Source organism: Peromyscus eremicus, chromosome 5 (assembly GCF_949786415.1).
Source record: "Peromyscus eremicus chromosome 5, PerEre_H2_v1, whole genome shotgun sequence".
In the NCBI taxonomy this organism is placed as follows: Eukaryota; Metazoa; Chordata; class Mammalia; order Rodentia; family Cricetidae; genus Peromyscus; species Peromyscus eremicus.
Genome location: NC_081420.1, coordinates 65,335,711 through 65,353,132, shown reverse-complemented (window position 1 = coordinate 65,353,132; position 17,422 = coordinate 65,335,711). Strand labels below are relative to the sequence as shown.

At 41.6% G+C, this 17,422-nt stretch overlaps 1 protein-coding gene across 2 annotated transcripts in view; it reads left to right on the top strand.

Moving 5' to 3' along the window:
• The window catches only part of Cubn (cubilin), a 233,806-nt gene that overhangs the window by 103,619 nt on the left and 112,765 nt on the right, over positions 1 to 17,422 (top strand). For both annotated transcript variants that reach the window (XM_059263605.1, XM_059263604.1), the window contains exons 29-31: positions 8,893 to 9,074; positions 13,901 to 14,075; positions 16,160 to 16,329. In XM_059263605.1, the coding sequence (XP_059119588.1) occupies positions 8,893 to 9,074; positions 13,901 to 14,075; positions 16,160 to 16,329 (527 nt within the window). The remainder of the gene's footprint in view (positions 1 to 8,892; positions 9,075 to 13,900; positions 14,076 to 16,159; positions 16,330 to 17,422) is intronic.

Here is a 17,422-nt window from a genome sequence, read left to right as displayed (position 1 = left end):
ATTTCTTAACCATCTACATGTCTACCGATTACTTTTATGTAAAGACCACTGTGAGCTCAGAGAAACTACCACTAGCCCCCCTCCTCTCACCAGATAAAGAGAGTCTCTGGGGTAGGACAGAAACGATACTGAGGAAGTTAGTAGAACTGTGTACGCTGTATATATGGAATGAGTGAGACAAAAACATTTGTTTCTAATGCTTTTCTGTCTCATCTAATAGGCTAAACAATGTAGGTTTAACAACCTAAGAATAATTTTAAGTCTATCTTTAGGAATTTTTAAACATATTATTTACTTATTTTTATTCATGTGTGTAGTCTGTAGGTGCACACCATAGTATGCATGTGGAGGTCAGAGGTCACCTTATGAGAGTCAGCTCTCTCCATCCACCATGTTAGCTGCCATCTTTACCTGTACAGCCATCTCTCTAGCCAGTAAATCTATCTTAAGTTATTAACTATGACAAACTACATTGGCCTTGAAAACTGAGTTATAACAGGATTCGATCCTTAGCACACTAACCTTGCTGGCATTTTACTTATTACTACTCTTGGTGTTGTTATTTAGAAAAATAATGATTTCAATGCACTGGGTACTTTAAAATGTTATCTCCTTCTAATAATTCTGTGAAAGAAGTAATATCGTCTCATATTGTAGATGAAAATGACTGAGAAAGGCACCTTCAAGAAATGAAGTAGCAGCTCAGACTCAGAAGTCCAGAGAGGGTGGGATCAGCACAAAGAAATCTTTGGCGTCTCACACCAAATTCTGTGCTTTAAGTAGTTTCCTGCTGTCCGAAATCAACAGTTTCTCCCACAAGTGTCATTGTGAAAAAGTGATATCACACTGCGATACAAAGAAGCCCAGAGCTTGCAGTAGCTGATTTTATGAGTTCTCCAATAATAAACATTTTAAAAGAAACTTGTAGAAACTTTCCCATGTAAGTGACGTTCTAGTTTCAAGAGCTCCCCACAAAATTACACTCTTCATTTGTCTTTCAGTTCAAGTAGCAACAAAATAGGGAGTTCTGTTCTGTGGTAAGGTCTTAGCACACTGTCAGGCACAGGACTAACTCAAAATAGCTGAAGTTTGTCCCCCTTTCCACACAATGTCTCCTTTTCTTCAGCGCTTCGATCACACTCATGCTCGAGACACATGTGCCCAACCCTGAGCTATGCTTCGGTTGTGTCCTGATTCATTTACATAATGTTCTGTCGGAGTCGCCACACACGATTGACGGAATGAACCGATATGGAAGAAAGCACAGGATTAGCCAGTCTGCTGTCTAGAGTTAGTTACATAAAATAGTTTACAAAAAAGAGTTAGGAGACAGTGAGCCTGGCAAGGTAACAGTCTTCAGAAGGGACTGGATTGGCTCAGCATAGAGTATGGAGCCTGTGAGGATTCTGCTGACTTAGTTGTTTTGCTTCCTTTTAGACAGGGACCTAGACCGGCTGGCTGGGTGACTACATACAGCCCTGGATATAATACTAACAGAAAACGATCTTGGACTCATCTGTCCCTATAACCACAATCTCTGCTGCCGTCTTTCATGGCCTTTCCCCTTCTGGATGTCTGTCTCCAAATTTTGCTCTTAGGGGCCAGCCGTGTTGAATTTCAGTTCAACTATAAGGTGGTGGCCTCTCCTTGACTCAATGAGGTCCATGGCTGTATCAACACCATCAACATGGCACTGCCTGTTTTTGTGCATTTGCTGGTGTGGAACACCTCCCGGTGTAGCAAAGCTTGGGAATCGAGGGCAAAGTGAAAGGCAGAATTAGAAAGAAGGGGGTGAGGTGGAGCCCTGGAGACTCCCTGACCTTCTCCCTAGAAAAAAGTTGTCTAAAATAATGACATTGAAGTACTGAAGGTTTTGAATACTTTAAAATATAAGTGTGGATGTTAGACTTGCAAATGCAAGAGGGTATGATTCCTCTATCTTTGCCTGTTCCTAGGATTTTATGAAGTATCTGCTTTATGCATGACTGCTTATTTTGGAAGAAATTTATTCCGTTTCCTTTACAGATATTCTATACTATACTTTGCTTAGAAATCTTAAATAATTTCAAAACTATCTGAGAGACAGAGAGAAGATAGATGATGATAGATAGATAGAATGAGTATAATCGGTGGATTGATTTATCCTAGAGAACTGTAAGCAAAGAATTTCTACTGGGAAAACATTTTGAATCCGACTAGAAATTCAAAATAGAAATGGGTAGATTGGAAGAAAAGGGTACAGTTCATCACAATGAAAAGGTGATGAGCCTGGATATGCTTCTCTGGGTTAAAATGAAAGATGTTTATCCTTTATGTACAGGAAATTAAATTCTATATACAGTATGGCCAGTCTGGATTTATATTTTTTATTGATGTACTAAGATGAGGAACTTCAATATTAAGATCTAGGACATCCTAGATAGAGGCTGGTATATAGAAAACAGTCAAAATAAATTATCACAAAGTAAGGTGATAAGGTAAGCATAAGGTTCACATGGAAGATGAAATTTTCCAACCCTAAATGACTTCTTAAATCTTTTTTTTCCACAACATTGTTTTAACTCCTTCTTTCCCCTAATGTGGTGCTGGACCCAGTGCCCGTTGCTGATTTCCTCAATGGTAGACCTTTTCTGTTCCTAACCCCATCCTTGTCTAGTCATCATCTAATATCCAAAAAGATAAACAGGAAGTAGTCAGTACAAGATGAGGGAGGAGAAGGTACACATCTCCCTCTTTCCCATGTGACACCCGGAGCTGCTGCTGCCTCATGCCTGCCTGGGGGTTTGGCCATCTCATTTATGAGCAAAAGAATGAAATGTACTAGCTTAATAAAGCTATTATAATAAAGTACCCAAGGTAGGTGGATTAAGACAACAGGAATTTATTGCTTTGCTCTAGAAGGCACAGATTTAAACTCAGGGTATTGACAAGATCATCCCACAAAAAGGGTTCCCCGGGGAAGAATCAATCCTATGTCCTCACCAAGCTTCTGTTGTCTGATGGAAATTCTTGGTTTCCATTGCTTATCCAGCTATGACCTCAACTTCTGTCTCTAACTTTATATGAGTGCCTCCTCTTGGTGTTGGATTCACTTTCTTTCTTTTTGTGAGGACCTCAGTTGTGTTAGATTTCAGCCTCACCCTAATCCAGTAGCCTCTCCTCGTCATGATAACATTGCAAAGACCTGCCTGTCACATTCTCAGGTTCCTGGTGGACGTGAATCTGGGAAATGACTCTACTTACTCCAGGATGTTCTGTTCCATGACTTTGGACAACTCTCCTCTCTGGCTTTGTCTGCTCCCTTGTTTCTGTCTTCCTGTTTCCTCCTTTTCCTTGGGAAAATCTCACATTTCTTGCCTTTGAATCACAGGCAAAGGCAGTCTCCCAAATTTGTCAGGACTACTGACCTGAACTTTAGAATTTGCAGATTAATTTCTAGGGAATATGTGTGGGTTAGCATTTATCTGTGAGAACAAGAGCACAAGCTAAGATGATTATGGAATGAAGTAAAACATGAGAACCAGGAGATAGTTTACCTTGTCATGGTTTGGACCTTCCCTGAATTCCCAGCTTTTCATTGTTAATTCCCATCGAACCTCCCCGGCCAAGAGTGGAACCCCACTCCCTAGTCTTCCCCAGTCCTCTCCAGCTCTTCCTTCTCGTTCTTTCTGGCTGTTACTAAACTTGCTTGCTTTTAAAGATAACTGAAAGTTCCATTCATAACAGAACTCTCCTAATATTGTTTCTGTTGTGTCTGACATAAGCCGTGAATTTTTAAATTCCAGTACAGAGAATAAAACAAGGCTCTTCTATGGAGGCTCTGCCTTCGAGCCTTTGTGTTTGTGTGCTTGAAATAAAATCAGCTTCAATAAAACAAACCAGAGGTGAGACAGCCAATTACAGGCAGAGGCACGCTGAGGCCTTTTATGTGCTAGAAGTAAATTGACCTGACCGCTGAGCCCATTTCAAGGTATAACAGAACAAAAGTTTGCGTTTCTAGGTCACAGAGAGACCATTGAATTATAAATAAATATCTAGTTGAGTTTGTGAGCCTTCTCATTTTGTTGTGTTTAACGTTTGTTTGTATTGTAGTTGTTTTTACTATATTCTGGCTCTCGAGCTTTGTACCATCAGATGCTGACTTCTGAGGCGTGACCCTCAGGAAGTAGAGAACAGAGTGAGAGTACCCTGGAAGTTGCCTTCCCAGGTCCTTTTCCTCCAGTACTAGTGGGCTTTGGTCATATTTATTCCATACTGGCACCTCTCCTGATGAATTGGCTTCTGGATTATAGTGTTCAGAAGACACCAAACGTGAAGTGATAACAATTTGAGTGATCCTGGGGCCTAAGAGGGTGACCTGAAACTCTGGGCCTCTGATCACAATTGGCTTAAAGACAGAACACACATAGGAGATCCTTACTGTATTTTTGTGCTGCAATTTAAAAATTCATAGCTTGCTGTAGACAAAACAAAAATAGTATTAGGTGAGTTATTTTATGAACAAAATTTTTAATTATGTATCAAAATAAACAGACTAAGCAACAGCTTTCAACTTTTCCTTGTTCAGAGCCCTGTAGAGCAGTGTGCTTCCTGCTGATAAGGTAAATGTTTCCTTTCAGCTGATGACTAGGATTTGGAGGAAAAGAAAATCAAATAGATTATCAGTCGCTGGTAAAGGTTTTCTAAAGATCAGCTGTTTAAAACTGGAAAAACATGTGAGTCGCTTCAAAGCACTATTGTAGTCCAGTTCAGCTGGTGGCTGTGACATTAACATACTAGACAGTGGCAGATTAGCCTCAACGTCGATGAAAAGATTTTGCTCCACTTCCTTTATCTAGGTTGCTGTGGTAATTCTCTGTTTAGTTAGTGACCAGAGCAGCCAGGAGGGTAGTGTCCAACGCAGCCATGACAGCACCACAGCATCGTTAGGCTGGCCTGGCCGAGGGGCTTAACGGGGCCAGCACCGGACTAGAGATCCGGGGGCAGGGTGTCAGGATAACTGAGAATTTTCCCTGGAGTAGTTCACTAAGTGACCTGGACTCAGAGATCATCTCTAAAGTGAGCCTTGAATACTGTTCTTGCCTGCCTCATGTTGTCATGTGCTTTAAAAAAGCATTTTAAAAACTGCACTACCATGTACATATAAGCAGTTTTTAAAACCATATAACTTAATGAACAATGAATTTTCAGCCAATAATTATTCCTAGCCCCAAAGGGTTTTTTTTTTGTTTGTTTGTTTTGTTTTGGTTTTTTATGGTGTGTTCTCATATCTAGTAAACTCTTGCTAGGAGATAATACATAGTACAAGCAGAGACACTTTTCCAAAAACCTTGTTTTGACTCTTTTATTAACCTGTATAACAGCTCCATGAGTTAGGGACTATCATTCACGCAGCTGGTCTGAAGATTAGGGATGGTAAATTACTCAGCCACGAAGCGTCCTCGTCAGAATTGAAACCCGATTTGTCTGATGTCACAATCCACATTTAGCCCATATACTAGACTGTTTCTGAAAGTGTTTGATCTAACATGCTAGTTAAAGTTACAAATATTGCTCCCTCTGTGAAAACCTTTGACAAACCGGGTGCAAGGAGCCACATCACTGTTCTACTCAATTTGCAGCTCTGAAAAGTTTTGATTTATCATGCTCTTGTTTCCTCAGCGGTTGACATTTTTGTCATTTTGTCAGCTTCTCCATGTAGAGCCCTGGAATGCCTTTCTAAGTCAGCTTTCATCTATTTCAGTCACAAATATCTAGTTATTAAAAGCCTCCCTATTTCTTCTAGTTTTTGTTACTCATTTGACCACAAATGCAGCATGACCACACAGAGGGTATTGGTAGTCTGAAATCACCTCCTGTGTTATTTCCATCCAGATAATTGTCGGTTGTCATGACATTTTTCTTCTTCAGCATTCCCTTTCTAACCCCTTCCTACTACAGCTTCAAGTCCCATACCCAAAGTCACCAAACCAACAGATTGTGATATGATCATCCATTCATTCTTGTTGGTATTAAGACCGTTTAAGGGCCGGGTTTAGGGGGAACACCTTTGATCCCAGCACTCTGAGAAGCAGACAGATGTTTATGAGGCTAGCCTGGTCTACATAGTGAGTTCCAGGCCAGCCAAGAATACATAATGAGACCTTGTCTCAAAATAATTAAAAAACAAATCACAAAACCAAAAAAAGTATAAAAACTCTAGAGGGCACCATTCACAGTCTACTTACTTTAGAAATTGGTACTTCCTGAGTTGGGGCAGCACTGGGGCCTGTGCTATGTTCAAACATGCAGCCTTTTCCTAAATTAAAAGTGTGTGGAGCCATGTGTTTACACACTAGGGTTCTTGATAACCATTTTATCAAATAAACAACCCAGTGAGAAAGCCCTTCAAGAGAAGGGGCTGGGAGCTCAGCAAGCACATCTCTGCGTCTTTATTTAGGTTCAGTCCATCAGCCAATGGAATCCATTGTTGTAAAGTTCATCAGCCAATGGAATCCATTGTTGTAAAGTTCATCAGCCAATGAAATCCATTGTTGTAAAGTCAAAGTTGACTCATCTAAGTCTCTGCATCCCATTTTCCCATTGTTTCCAATTGTTTTAGACTTCCTTTGCACATAACAGAGTATTAATACCCTGACCTGTCAGTCACTGTGCACTGAGATGGTAATACCAGATTCTTGGCTCCAGTGCAGCTTTGAAAAGCTAATCAATAAAGTATAAAAAACAACTCATCTATTTTTTAAATAAAAACATTGAAATTAATCTTTACAAATGAAAGTAAAAGCAATAATAGTTTAATGGTATATAATCCTAAAAATGTATGTTCATAAATTTGTTTTTTAAGAGATATTTAATGCACCTCATTTCTGCAGTGATGCTTATCCCAAGGCATATACCAATAATCACTCATTTAATAAGTGAACGGATGAATGGAGGAAACTGGAAAATTATTTTGCTTTTTTGAAATTTAGAATAGCAAATATGTAGTTATCTCTAACATAACTATCAGAATTGGCTTTATTTTCTAGACATTTATGGTTTCAACCACAAATACTACTAAATTCCATATCTTAATTTGTATTTGATATGAAATTTGAAGTCAAATCTTTTATCTTTTAATATGGTAAACTACAGAAGTAATTATAACATGAAGAAAAAAACAGAATTTGTCAGAATTTTCAAGCTTCAACAGTCTCTCTTATTTTTTCCCATAACCACATGTTTTCCTCACAGGATAAACTGACAATATTAGAATTTTTCTTCAAAGACACACACACACACACACACTCTAACTCACTATTGATGGGAGCATAAAATGATACATTTAAAAACAGTATTTTACTCGTATTATTAAACACACCTTGTTTATTATTGGTCTTGAATTGTAGGAGAGGGTACTGTGGATCTACAGGGCTGTAACTTCAGCTTCCAAAGTCACACTGGAGTCAAGAATTTCATATCATCCCGGTGCACAGTGATGAGTCAGGGTGTTAGTATCCTGTGAGGTCCAAAGGAATTCACAAGGAAGTCTAAAACAATTGGAAACAACTGGAAAATGGGATGCAGAGGCTTAGATGAGTCAACTTTGACTTTAAAATAATGGATTCCATTGGCTGATGGACTGAACCTAAATAAAGACGCAGAGATGTGCTAGCTGAGCTCCCAGTTCCTTCTCTTGAAGGGCTTTCTCATTGGGTTGTTCATTTGATAAAATAGTTATCAAGAACTCTAGTGTGTAAACACAATGGCTTCACACACTTGTAATTTAGGGAAATTTTCCATATTTGAACATAGCACAGGCCCCAGTGCTGCCCCAACTCAGGAAGTGCCAGTGTCTAGAGTAAGTAGACTGAATGGTGCCCCCTAGGTTGAGTAGATGTACTGAAGAATTGTACAAGCTATGCTGGCTTTAGCTTCAGGAATATTTTCAGCATGTTTTTACAGTAGGAAAAATATTCCTAATTTTTGAGACATTTATTTTTAGACCATTCTCCACAGTCTAAAAGTAATGTTAATATTTTTAGTTTTAAATAGTTTTTTTTTCAAAATGGCATCTCCCTACCCCTGAAATAAAAGGAGAAATATTATAAGACATAGGAAAGGTCTTGCCTTGAACTACAGATTTAACGTCTGGGAACAAAAGTTCCAAGTGGAAGGAGGAGAAAGCGTGTGAAGAAGATGCTAACCAGCACTCAAGGAACTTGGAGCCAGAATCAGGGATCCCTCCCTCCCTCCCTCCTTCCCTCTCTCCCTCCCTCCCCCCTCCTGAGTCAATCTCAGGTGTTATAGGCAGAATCAGGGGCCCTCTCCCTCCCTCCTGAGTCAATCTCAGATGTTACAAGCTGGGCTCAAACTTGCTTTGTAACCGAGGTTGACCTTGTCCTCCTGATCCTGTCTCTACCTCCCCTTCTGGGATTACAGGCATGCACCACCATGCCCAGCTAGAATCAGGTCCTTTAGTGATTCCAAATCCTGCTGTTAACTCAGGACTCCCACTCCCCGAATCCACTGTCTTCCTCTGAGGTCTTTTCACCTGAAGCTAATGAAGAAAATCTAGATGTGGTAGGAACAAGAACTCAGCATTATTATAGAAAGAAAATAATAAGCATTTATCTTAAAAGAATAAATGTAATAATTATGATTTTTTTTCCTGTCTTGCCTCTTCTGCCTGCCGTTAAAGCCAGGGCGTTGTACACCCTAAGCATGTGTTCTGCCGCTTAACTGTACCTCGCACTCTTCTCACTGTTCTATGATGGCCAAGTTTAACTGTATTGTAACTTTTCTCCTATATCAGGCGTTGCACATTCTCTGTCACTTTGGGTGAGATGAAGGTTTCGATATGTTGTGGCCCGTTACCACTGTGCACTAATTTTTGTTGTTGTTGTTCAACAGGCTGTGGTGGGGAGATGTCTGGAGTCGAGGGCTCCTTCAGCAGCCCTGGGTACCCTAACAGCTATCCTCACAACAAGGAGTGTATCTGGAACATTCGAGTGGCCCCAGGGAAGAGCATTCAGCTCATCATCCATGATTTTGATGTGGAGTATCACTCAAACTGCAACTTTGACTCCCTGGAGGTAGGAAGTCAGATTGGTTTTCAGTATACTACAAAAGCTGGGGTAGAGCTGGGGAGAGCCCACATTCTTTCCAGGGGCGAGGCCTGTTCTATTCTTAGACATTCTAACAAGTTTCTCCTCTCTGTGGATAATGTTAGCAGACATATGGGATTAATAGGCCAGTTGGACTTCTCTCCTAGTAGTGCCTGCGGGCCTTGGCTGGGGCCGGTTCACTAGGAGGTAAGGACAACCAGCAGCAATTGGAGAACAGTATAAGCAAAGACCTGAGAAAGGAGAGCCAATGAAAGGAAGGAGCCCAAGTGGGCAGGCTGGGTTTGGGCCCTCTGAGGCATACATAGAAGGCCGTTCATTGTTCCCCTATCTCTGGTCCCTGTTGATAAAGACTGTGCTTGGGATCTTCAGCAACCCACACTTCTCCTTCTGGTCTGAGGGGTCTGAGGAATCTCCCTCAGAGAAAACTCTCTGCCTTTGGAAGTCAGTGGGAAGATGGCCCCCAGCACACTGACCCCGTGTGCCAGTACTGCCTTCACAGCGGCAGCGGCTGCCTGGGGCTCTGGTCACTGTTCTGCTCGAGGTCCAGCAGCAGCTGCTGGAGGGGGCTGTTTTTTAAGTCACTTAGTGTCCCCATCACCTCTGCTATGGGGACTACTATTTCATATCATTCCACAGCTAATCATATGTAGACTCCACAAGGCTGGGTATTTGGTGTGTTCTATTTTCCCTTGTATTCATAGTGCCAATCACTCAGCGGAGAGTAAGCATTCAATGTTTGTGAATGAGCAAAAGCATCCACAACTCGGACTAACATGTGGTCATGATGCACATTTGGATCACAATGATTGTACATGACCACATTCACATTTGGATGTGAATAGTCCTGAGAAAGGAGAGGAGGATTCTGTTCACCTATGATAGTTGTCAAAACCAAGTCTCAAGTTCATGGGCTTTTCTGTGACCACCTGGAGGGTGGATGCTATAGCCATGGATAGCACTTGATAAAGTTTTCAGTTTCATGTGTCCCAGGGCAAAGAAGTAGACCAGAGATCCATGGTTATAAATAGACATAGAGACAGTTATTAAGAAAAGAAAATGAGAGTGAGTTAGTGAGCTGACGTAATTGCAGGCCCTTGAGAGTACTGGGCCCCAGTACTCATCATGCCCTTGAGATTACTGGGCCCCAGCACCCATTACCTTCACAGGTCATATACACAGCTCAAGCCTCTCCCACATTTGCAGATCCTGGGCTTTACTTGCGCATGCTCTCTTCTGTACAAGTAGGCGGGGAAGAGCTTCAAGGCTTCAAAACTGATGTTTTCCATATGTTCATTGTGATATAGTTTTCTCTAGTAAGTACTCTCCTCCACCTGGAAGGCCTAAGAAATGAACCCAGTCGCCACTGACTGCTCTGTGCAAGCCCAGATAAAATGAGGTAGGGGCGAAGACTGAAAACCGCAGAGAGGACTTTATAGGAAAACTTTAACCCTTAAAAGTTATTTGGTAAGAAGAAATGGGGTTCTCGAGCCCGAGTGGTGGGTTCAGTCACGAGGAGTTACACTCAGCACCTCAGTTCCCTCTACAAGGAGGCTATGGTAAGAGAAAGGCAATTAGAGCCAGGAGCGGGAGGTCTTGGGTCACATTTATACCCTTCTCTGTGGTGGCACTGCTACTGTGCCAGGCCTCCGTATTGCTGGAGGGATGGTGTTCAGGAGAGAACAAGGTGCCTCCCGAAATTCACCCTTATAGCTTGAAGAAAGGCCTGCGGGATGCTGAAGTCCTTTCCGTACCAACAAGGATACTACTTGGTTGCACAAAACCCTTCACACTTACAGAGGGCTGGCAGCTGACTCCCCGTAGCCCCGCACGCTGTTCCAGGTTCCAAGCCCTTCGTTTTCATATCCCAGAGTACATGTGATTTGTGCCCACTTGGCAAAATGTAAATGGGTTCATTGTGCTTTGGGTCTTGTCACACCCATTACGTGAGAAAGCAGAGACAAGGGGTGTTCTCTGTAAGCAGTGTCAAGAGCATAGGGACAAAACGAGAGACTCCAGGCATTAAGCAGCCCTGTTGGGGGTAGGCGTCCTAGGCCAGTTCAAAAATGTCTGTGACAAGAGGTGGCAGCCTGCTTGGGTTTATGTTTATTAGGACAAGCTGATCATTCTGTGGGCTCCCAAGTTCTCCTAAGAGCACAGTTTGAAGGCAGATGTCAAGGCCTGGAGGCTAAAAGAGAACTAACTCCTTGGCCCTTGTGCACAAACCTTTTTCATATCTCTGCTCAGCTCAGATGGAGAGTTCTGTAGTGAGTCAGTGTTGAAATCAGCCTGAGAAGGATTTTTTTTTCCTTTTTTTTTCTTTCCTTAGTCACTGATAATATATTGACAGTAGGTTTCTCCATCTGTTACCCAGATGGGGGTGTGCTCCAGAAACAAGGCTAACTTTCTCAATTTGCACACTCATGTTTCCTGTTCGGCTGAGCACAGCCACGTAGGACTTACTGTCACAAGACATGGGACTTTCTGGGATCCACTAAATTTTACTGGGAGCCCTCTCTTCCCTTAAAGAATCACAGTCCAGAAAGTGGCCAGTTGCACAAACAGCCATAGAGCTACTCATAACCCTGGAATGCTGACTTGATCTTCCAAATAAATGGAGCTAACAGGGCAGAAAGCGATGTTGAGAACAGATGAAAACCACAGGCTTTGAAATACCCTCCATTCTGGGCATTTGCTAAAAACCCACTTTAATCTCTGATCAGCGGACCATTTCTTCCCCCACAGAGTTTAGTCACAAGCGGGAGTGGAATGAGTCACACCCTGAAATTCTTTCCATCCTTTCCTGCTTTGACCGTGTGCTAACTATCAGCTTTATTTATGGGAACCAAAAAATCGCCATTCTGTTGTTTTGGTTATGGAAATCCCAGGCTGATTTTGTTTCACTCTCCAAGAAAGCTCTCTGTGCAGAGCCTGGATCGGCATCATGGGGAGAAAATCCCCACCCTGGTACAATAAAACAAGACAATCGCTTGGTGTGGGCAGTTTGCACAGCCAGGGCCTCTCAGCAATGGTCATTTGTGAGCTGAGTCCAGCGCCAGGGGAAGCAAAGAATGTCAGAAGTGGCAGTGTTTATTCTTTTGGAGGCTTCTGGGCCGAGCCAACTCATGCCCATTATGTTTGTGATCTCAAGGGGATGCATGAACAGGAAAAACAAAGATTATTTTGCCGACTTGTAGGTTTCTTTGTGAGCACTTAGCGCCGGCAGCGGGTGTTCTCTGGGAATATGTGCTGGTTGTTGCTCTCCTCAGAACGCTAGGGACTACGTTCTGGGCAGAGGTAGGAAAGACAGCTGTGGGAAAAGGTTTCTTACCTAGATGAGCTTCCATTCACATGTGCATTCATGGACAGGGCCAGCGGAGGCTCTGCCCGAAGCCCGGCTTTTCATGGCACTTTCAGGGCCTCACAAACAACAAACGCTAGTTTCTCCTAATGAAAATAAGCCCAGAGCAGTTGCCTGCTTCATTCCTTTGCAATTACTGGGCTTGTGCTCAGCCCTCTGGGAAACAGAGTTTCTTTTTCTTTAGTGGTTCCTGCCTGGCTGGGGTGGGAGGATGTGGGGAGAGATAATCAGACAAAGAAATCATTAAAGATTCAAGTCATATACTCCTCCTCCCAAGTAAGTTTCTTGTTCTCACTGTCTCCCCAGGGAACTCTTGAGTGAATTCCCTATCAGTCAGCAGAGGGCTTGAGGGTGAGCAGGGAAGGGGGGCATGTGGAGGAGCAGAAAGAAAGAGGCCCTGCTTGCAGAGGTGAGGGGTTGCTGCCCATGGAGGTCTCACCCAGAGATGGCTTCCTGGCTTTGGCCCTGGATGCTGTGAAAGACTCAGACATCAATATACCTGAAAACTGTCACCCAAAGTGATCTGTCTTCTACAGAACAACTTTGAGAAGACCTTGAAGATGGGAGTAGGGGATGTCAGTATCTTTCTTTAAGTCATTTCGTCCTCTCACCCCCAGTCCCATGCACACTTCAGATAAGAAGTGTCCAGTGGGTAAGTTCTACAGGAGGTAGGGCTGAGGAAAGGGAACTCTTTCTGCCAGAGTGTACCACTGAGTTGAGGAATTCCAGTCAGACATATAGTTGGGCAAATTTGGAAGTGCCTAAGGGCTGCAGACGTGTTTTACAGACTTAGAGGTCTTCTACACAGGAGGTGGGAAATCCTGGCCACACTCTTCAGAGCAGGGGTGGAAGAATGTATGCCACTCCTGTGATGTTCAGAATATACTTCTGTGGGTTGTATTTTGACTCCCTTTGAAGAAGCGAACCTGTTTTGTTTGATTCCTAATCTTATAAAACATTCAATTTTCAGGGTAGATGGAATTTCCTTAAAATGTAACCAGAAAATCAAAAGCCTTCAGTGAACTCAATATTTGTAAACAAAAACATATTTCTCCTGAGACTTAGAAGATTTAGAAAGTCTGTCTCTGTACTGTGTTATATTCAGTGTCTTTGTTAGAGAAAGCAAGAATTCTCACATGTGTAAAAAAGAAGAAAGCAAAAGTTGGGGAAGACGCCGCAATAATCTTAGTGTCCTAACTTCACTGTTCCATCTGATGAAGCGAATAGGTATTCCATGGGTGATTGAAATTCGGTCTTCCTAAAGCAGAAGGAGTACCTATAAACACTCAGTTCAAATTTATAGTTCATCCTACCCGGAGAGACTAATCTCTAGTCATGAGAGTTTCTAAGAGTTGGTTGTAAAAAGGCAGCTCAGGAAAGGGCTGAAATGCCTAGCTGTGTCTTTTAACTAAAGTCCCTTTCTGTACCTTGTTAGATCTATACAGGCCTTGATTTTCACTCTCCAAGAATGGCTCAGTTGTGTGTCCAAACACCATCAGCTAACCCCATGCAGATCTCCAGCACTGGAAATGAGCTAGCAGTCCGATTTAAGACTGATAACAATATAAATGGGAGAGGTTTCAATGCTTCATGGCGAGCAGTCCCTGGAGGTAAGTGAATATATGGAGATGTCCTGAAAGTCTTTGAGCTGAAGCCCTAGTTGAATTTTACAAAATTATTGGGAAAAGGCATGAGAGTTATACCCCGATGACTTTGTCACTTCTCAGGCAGCCAGTGTTGTTTTGACACATGGTCTTCCTTAAAAATCATGATGTAGTTCAACTTTCTAAGGATATAAGTAGGCCAATCTACTGTTTGAACTCTTAAAAGGTCTTATAATAAAAATCCTGGAGCCAGATATTGGGGTGAAAGCTGAAAGATCAGAGAAGCAGAGCAAGCCACAGTCACCCAGTCACCACCTATTACCTCACCAACTCCACAAATCCTCCGACTGAAATCCTGAGTCTTCACCCAAAAGGGTCTCAGCTGAAGTGCCTTAGTTTCTGTCTCCTCGTGCCTTATATACCTTTCTCTGCCCAGCCATGTTACTTCCTGGGATTAAAGGCATGCGTGCTTACCAGCACTAGAATTAAAGGTGTGTGCCACCACTGCCTGGCTTTGTTTGCAGTGTGGCCTTGAACTCACAGAGATCCATCAGGATTAAGTGGTAGGATTAAGGGTACCTGACACCAGTGTCTGGCCTCTATGTCTAATCTAGTGGCTGGCTCTGTCCTCGGATCCTCAGGCAAGCTTTATTAGGGTACACAATATATCATCACACCAGTCCATGTTAGAGCAGAATCGAGGGGGGTGTAAAGACTCGTTTGCTGACACGTGACTAGTTCCTATTCCCCGGGTCAAATCTAAACAGCAGTAAGCATCCAGTTACCTCATGCCATAGAGTAGACTTTGGATTCTTAGCAAATGTAAGAAGAAATAAGCATTAAATTTGTCAAATTCAAAATTAAGTGTTGCAATGGTGATTTTCTGCTCAAGATCTTAGGTTGTCAAAATAAGTTTCTTGTTGCAGATTCTTTTAAATTACACATTATATCCCAATCTTTTTTTAACAGACACTCACAGGATTGCTGAGGTTAGTGGTGTTCATAGAATGGTTACTATATCCCAGGTAGTTGTTTTAGTTAATGAGGATTATCCCATTTAATCTTTACAATTTACACTGTGAGGGAAGTCTATTGTATCCCCTCACCTGACAAGCAGGGAAGGGGAAGGAAGTTTAGAGAACTTAGTCACTTGCTCATGGTCCCATATCTGTATGCTAGTGAAGAGATGTGACAGGAGGCCACCTTAGGCCACTTCCTTAACGCCAAGGCAGTATGGCGCTATGTGAAGTCTCTCTTAGGGTGAATTACATATTAATTTATAAGAAGAGTATTAAGATTAGTCCCACTGCCAGAAAACAGTGCTGAAATTATTTCCTATCAGTTGTTTGTATTGTCATAAATCCAAGGAACAATGCTTTACACTGATAGACTTTTTATTAACAAATATTTGAAACATTGTAAGAATTAAACACAACTTGAGTAATGAACTTTATTTAGAATATTAACAACTTCAAAGGCAGACATTAGGTAATTGATGACATTATGTGCTACTGGATCATCTAGCATTTCAAAGGCAAGGATGATTCTTAGGGTGTTTTAGAGAACACAGGGATACTTCATGGTCTGTGAAAAAATGAATCCATTTGTATTTACTTTTGCTGTTGTATTTTTTGAGACATGATTATATTTAGACCATAGTAAGCTTTCCAAATAGTAACAGATAACTTTGAACTTCTGATCCTCCTGTCTCTACCTCTGGAATACTGGCATTATAGGGTGCATGGCTGTGCATAGTTTATGCAGTGCTGGAGTTTGAACCCAAGTTCTTGTGTATACCAGGCAAACACTCTGCCAACTGAATTATACCCTCAGCCACAATATTATCTTAATTAACTTTGGCACCAAGATTTATAGTATTTGAAGTATTTTACTCACATTATCCATGTTCCCTCATTTGTCTTGAGATGAATGAGTTAAAATGGACATTTCGTTCTTGAAAGTTTTAGCATAGAGCCAAAGCAGTGGTCAAGCCAAGTAGGAGTCTGGTCATCTGTGGTTAGAAGCAGATGACTTACAGTTCCATATACCAGGGATTCCACTCATGGATGGACTGGATTTTCTACTTGCAGGTTGTGGTGGGGTTTTCCAGATTCCCAGAGGAGAGATTCATTCTCCAAATTACCCCAATAGCTACAGTGCTAATACTGAGTGTTCTTGGACCATTCAAGTTGAAAAACATCACCGTGTTCTCTTGAACATCACTGACTTTGACCTTGAAGCCACAGATTCGTGTGTTATGGTAAGTGACACAAATTTCAAACATCATTACCATTACAATGTGAGCTAATTTATTTTGAGGATGTACTTAGTTACGGATGTTTTCAGTGCCAGGGTCATAGGAGAGCCAATTCCTAGCAACTTTAAATATAAGGACATTGTATTTTTGTTTGTTTGTTTTGCTTAAAATCTGATCAGGAGGTGGTTGATATAGAGGTTTGCTCAGCAACGGCATCCCTACTCTAGCATTATTAGCTTTTATTTTATTTGTTTGCTTCATATCAAGAAATAACTTCAATAGCCCTATCTCAGTCCATTATCTGGGGAAAGGAAGAAGGGACAGTGTGTGTGTGTGTGTGTGTGTGTGTGTGTGTGTGTGTGTGTGTGTCTGTGTGTGTCTGTGTGTGTGCGTGCAAGGGAAAATTTCTACAAAGCCTCCTTATGGACATGATGGTCACAGACTAGGTCAGGGAAGCCTACTGGGAGGCTTGTCATAACTAGCGTAGATCGTTATCATTAGACTGGTCATAACTAGTTTAGATGGATTATCATTAGACTTGTCATAACTAGTTTAAATGGGCTATCATTAGACTCATCATAACTAGTTCAGATAGGTTATCATTAGACTCATCATAACTAGTTTAGATGGGTTATCATTAGACTTGTCATAACTAGCTTAGATGGATTATCATTAAGCTTCTGTTTTTCCTGGAGAGTTTTACTTTTCTTGTGATGAGAATTTTTCATTTTGCTACTTGAACAAATCAATATTCTGATAGAATAAACAGGCTGGGAGATTGGGGTACAGAAAAGATGTGACTATTAGTGGGTTTATTGATAAAGACTTGTTGCAGCTACCAACAGCTAAAGCTTTCTGACTTGATATGAATACTTTGTAGTTAATGTAAGAATGAATAAAGCTTTCTTTATCTTTGCAATTTAAAAGGTTTTGGTTACTGACTTTCCAGCAAAGATTTTTCCATGTTCCATTTGTTTATAGGTAATTTATTCTAATATAAAACCAGGCTTTCTTGGCTAATGGACCTTCCTATTTTAGCTTCCTCCCAGTTCCTTGCACACACTCCAACTGGCTAGCTTCTTTTGAATTTGTCTCA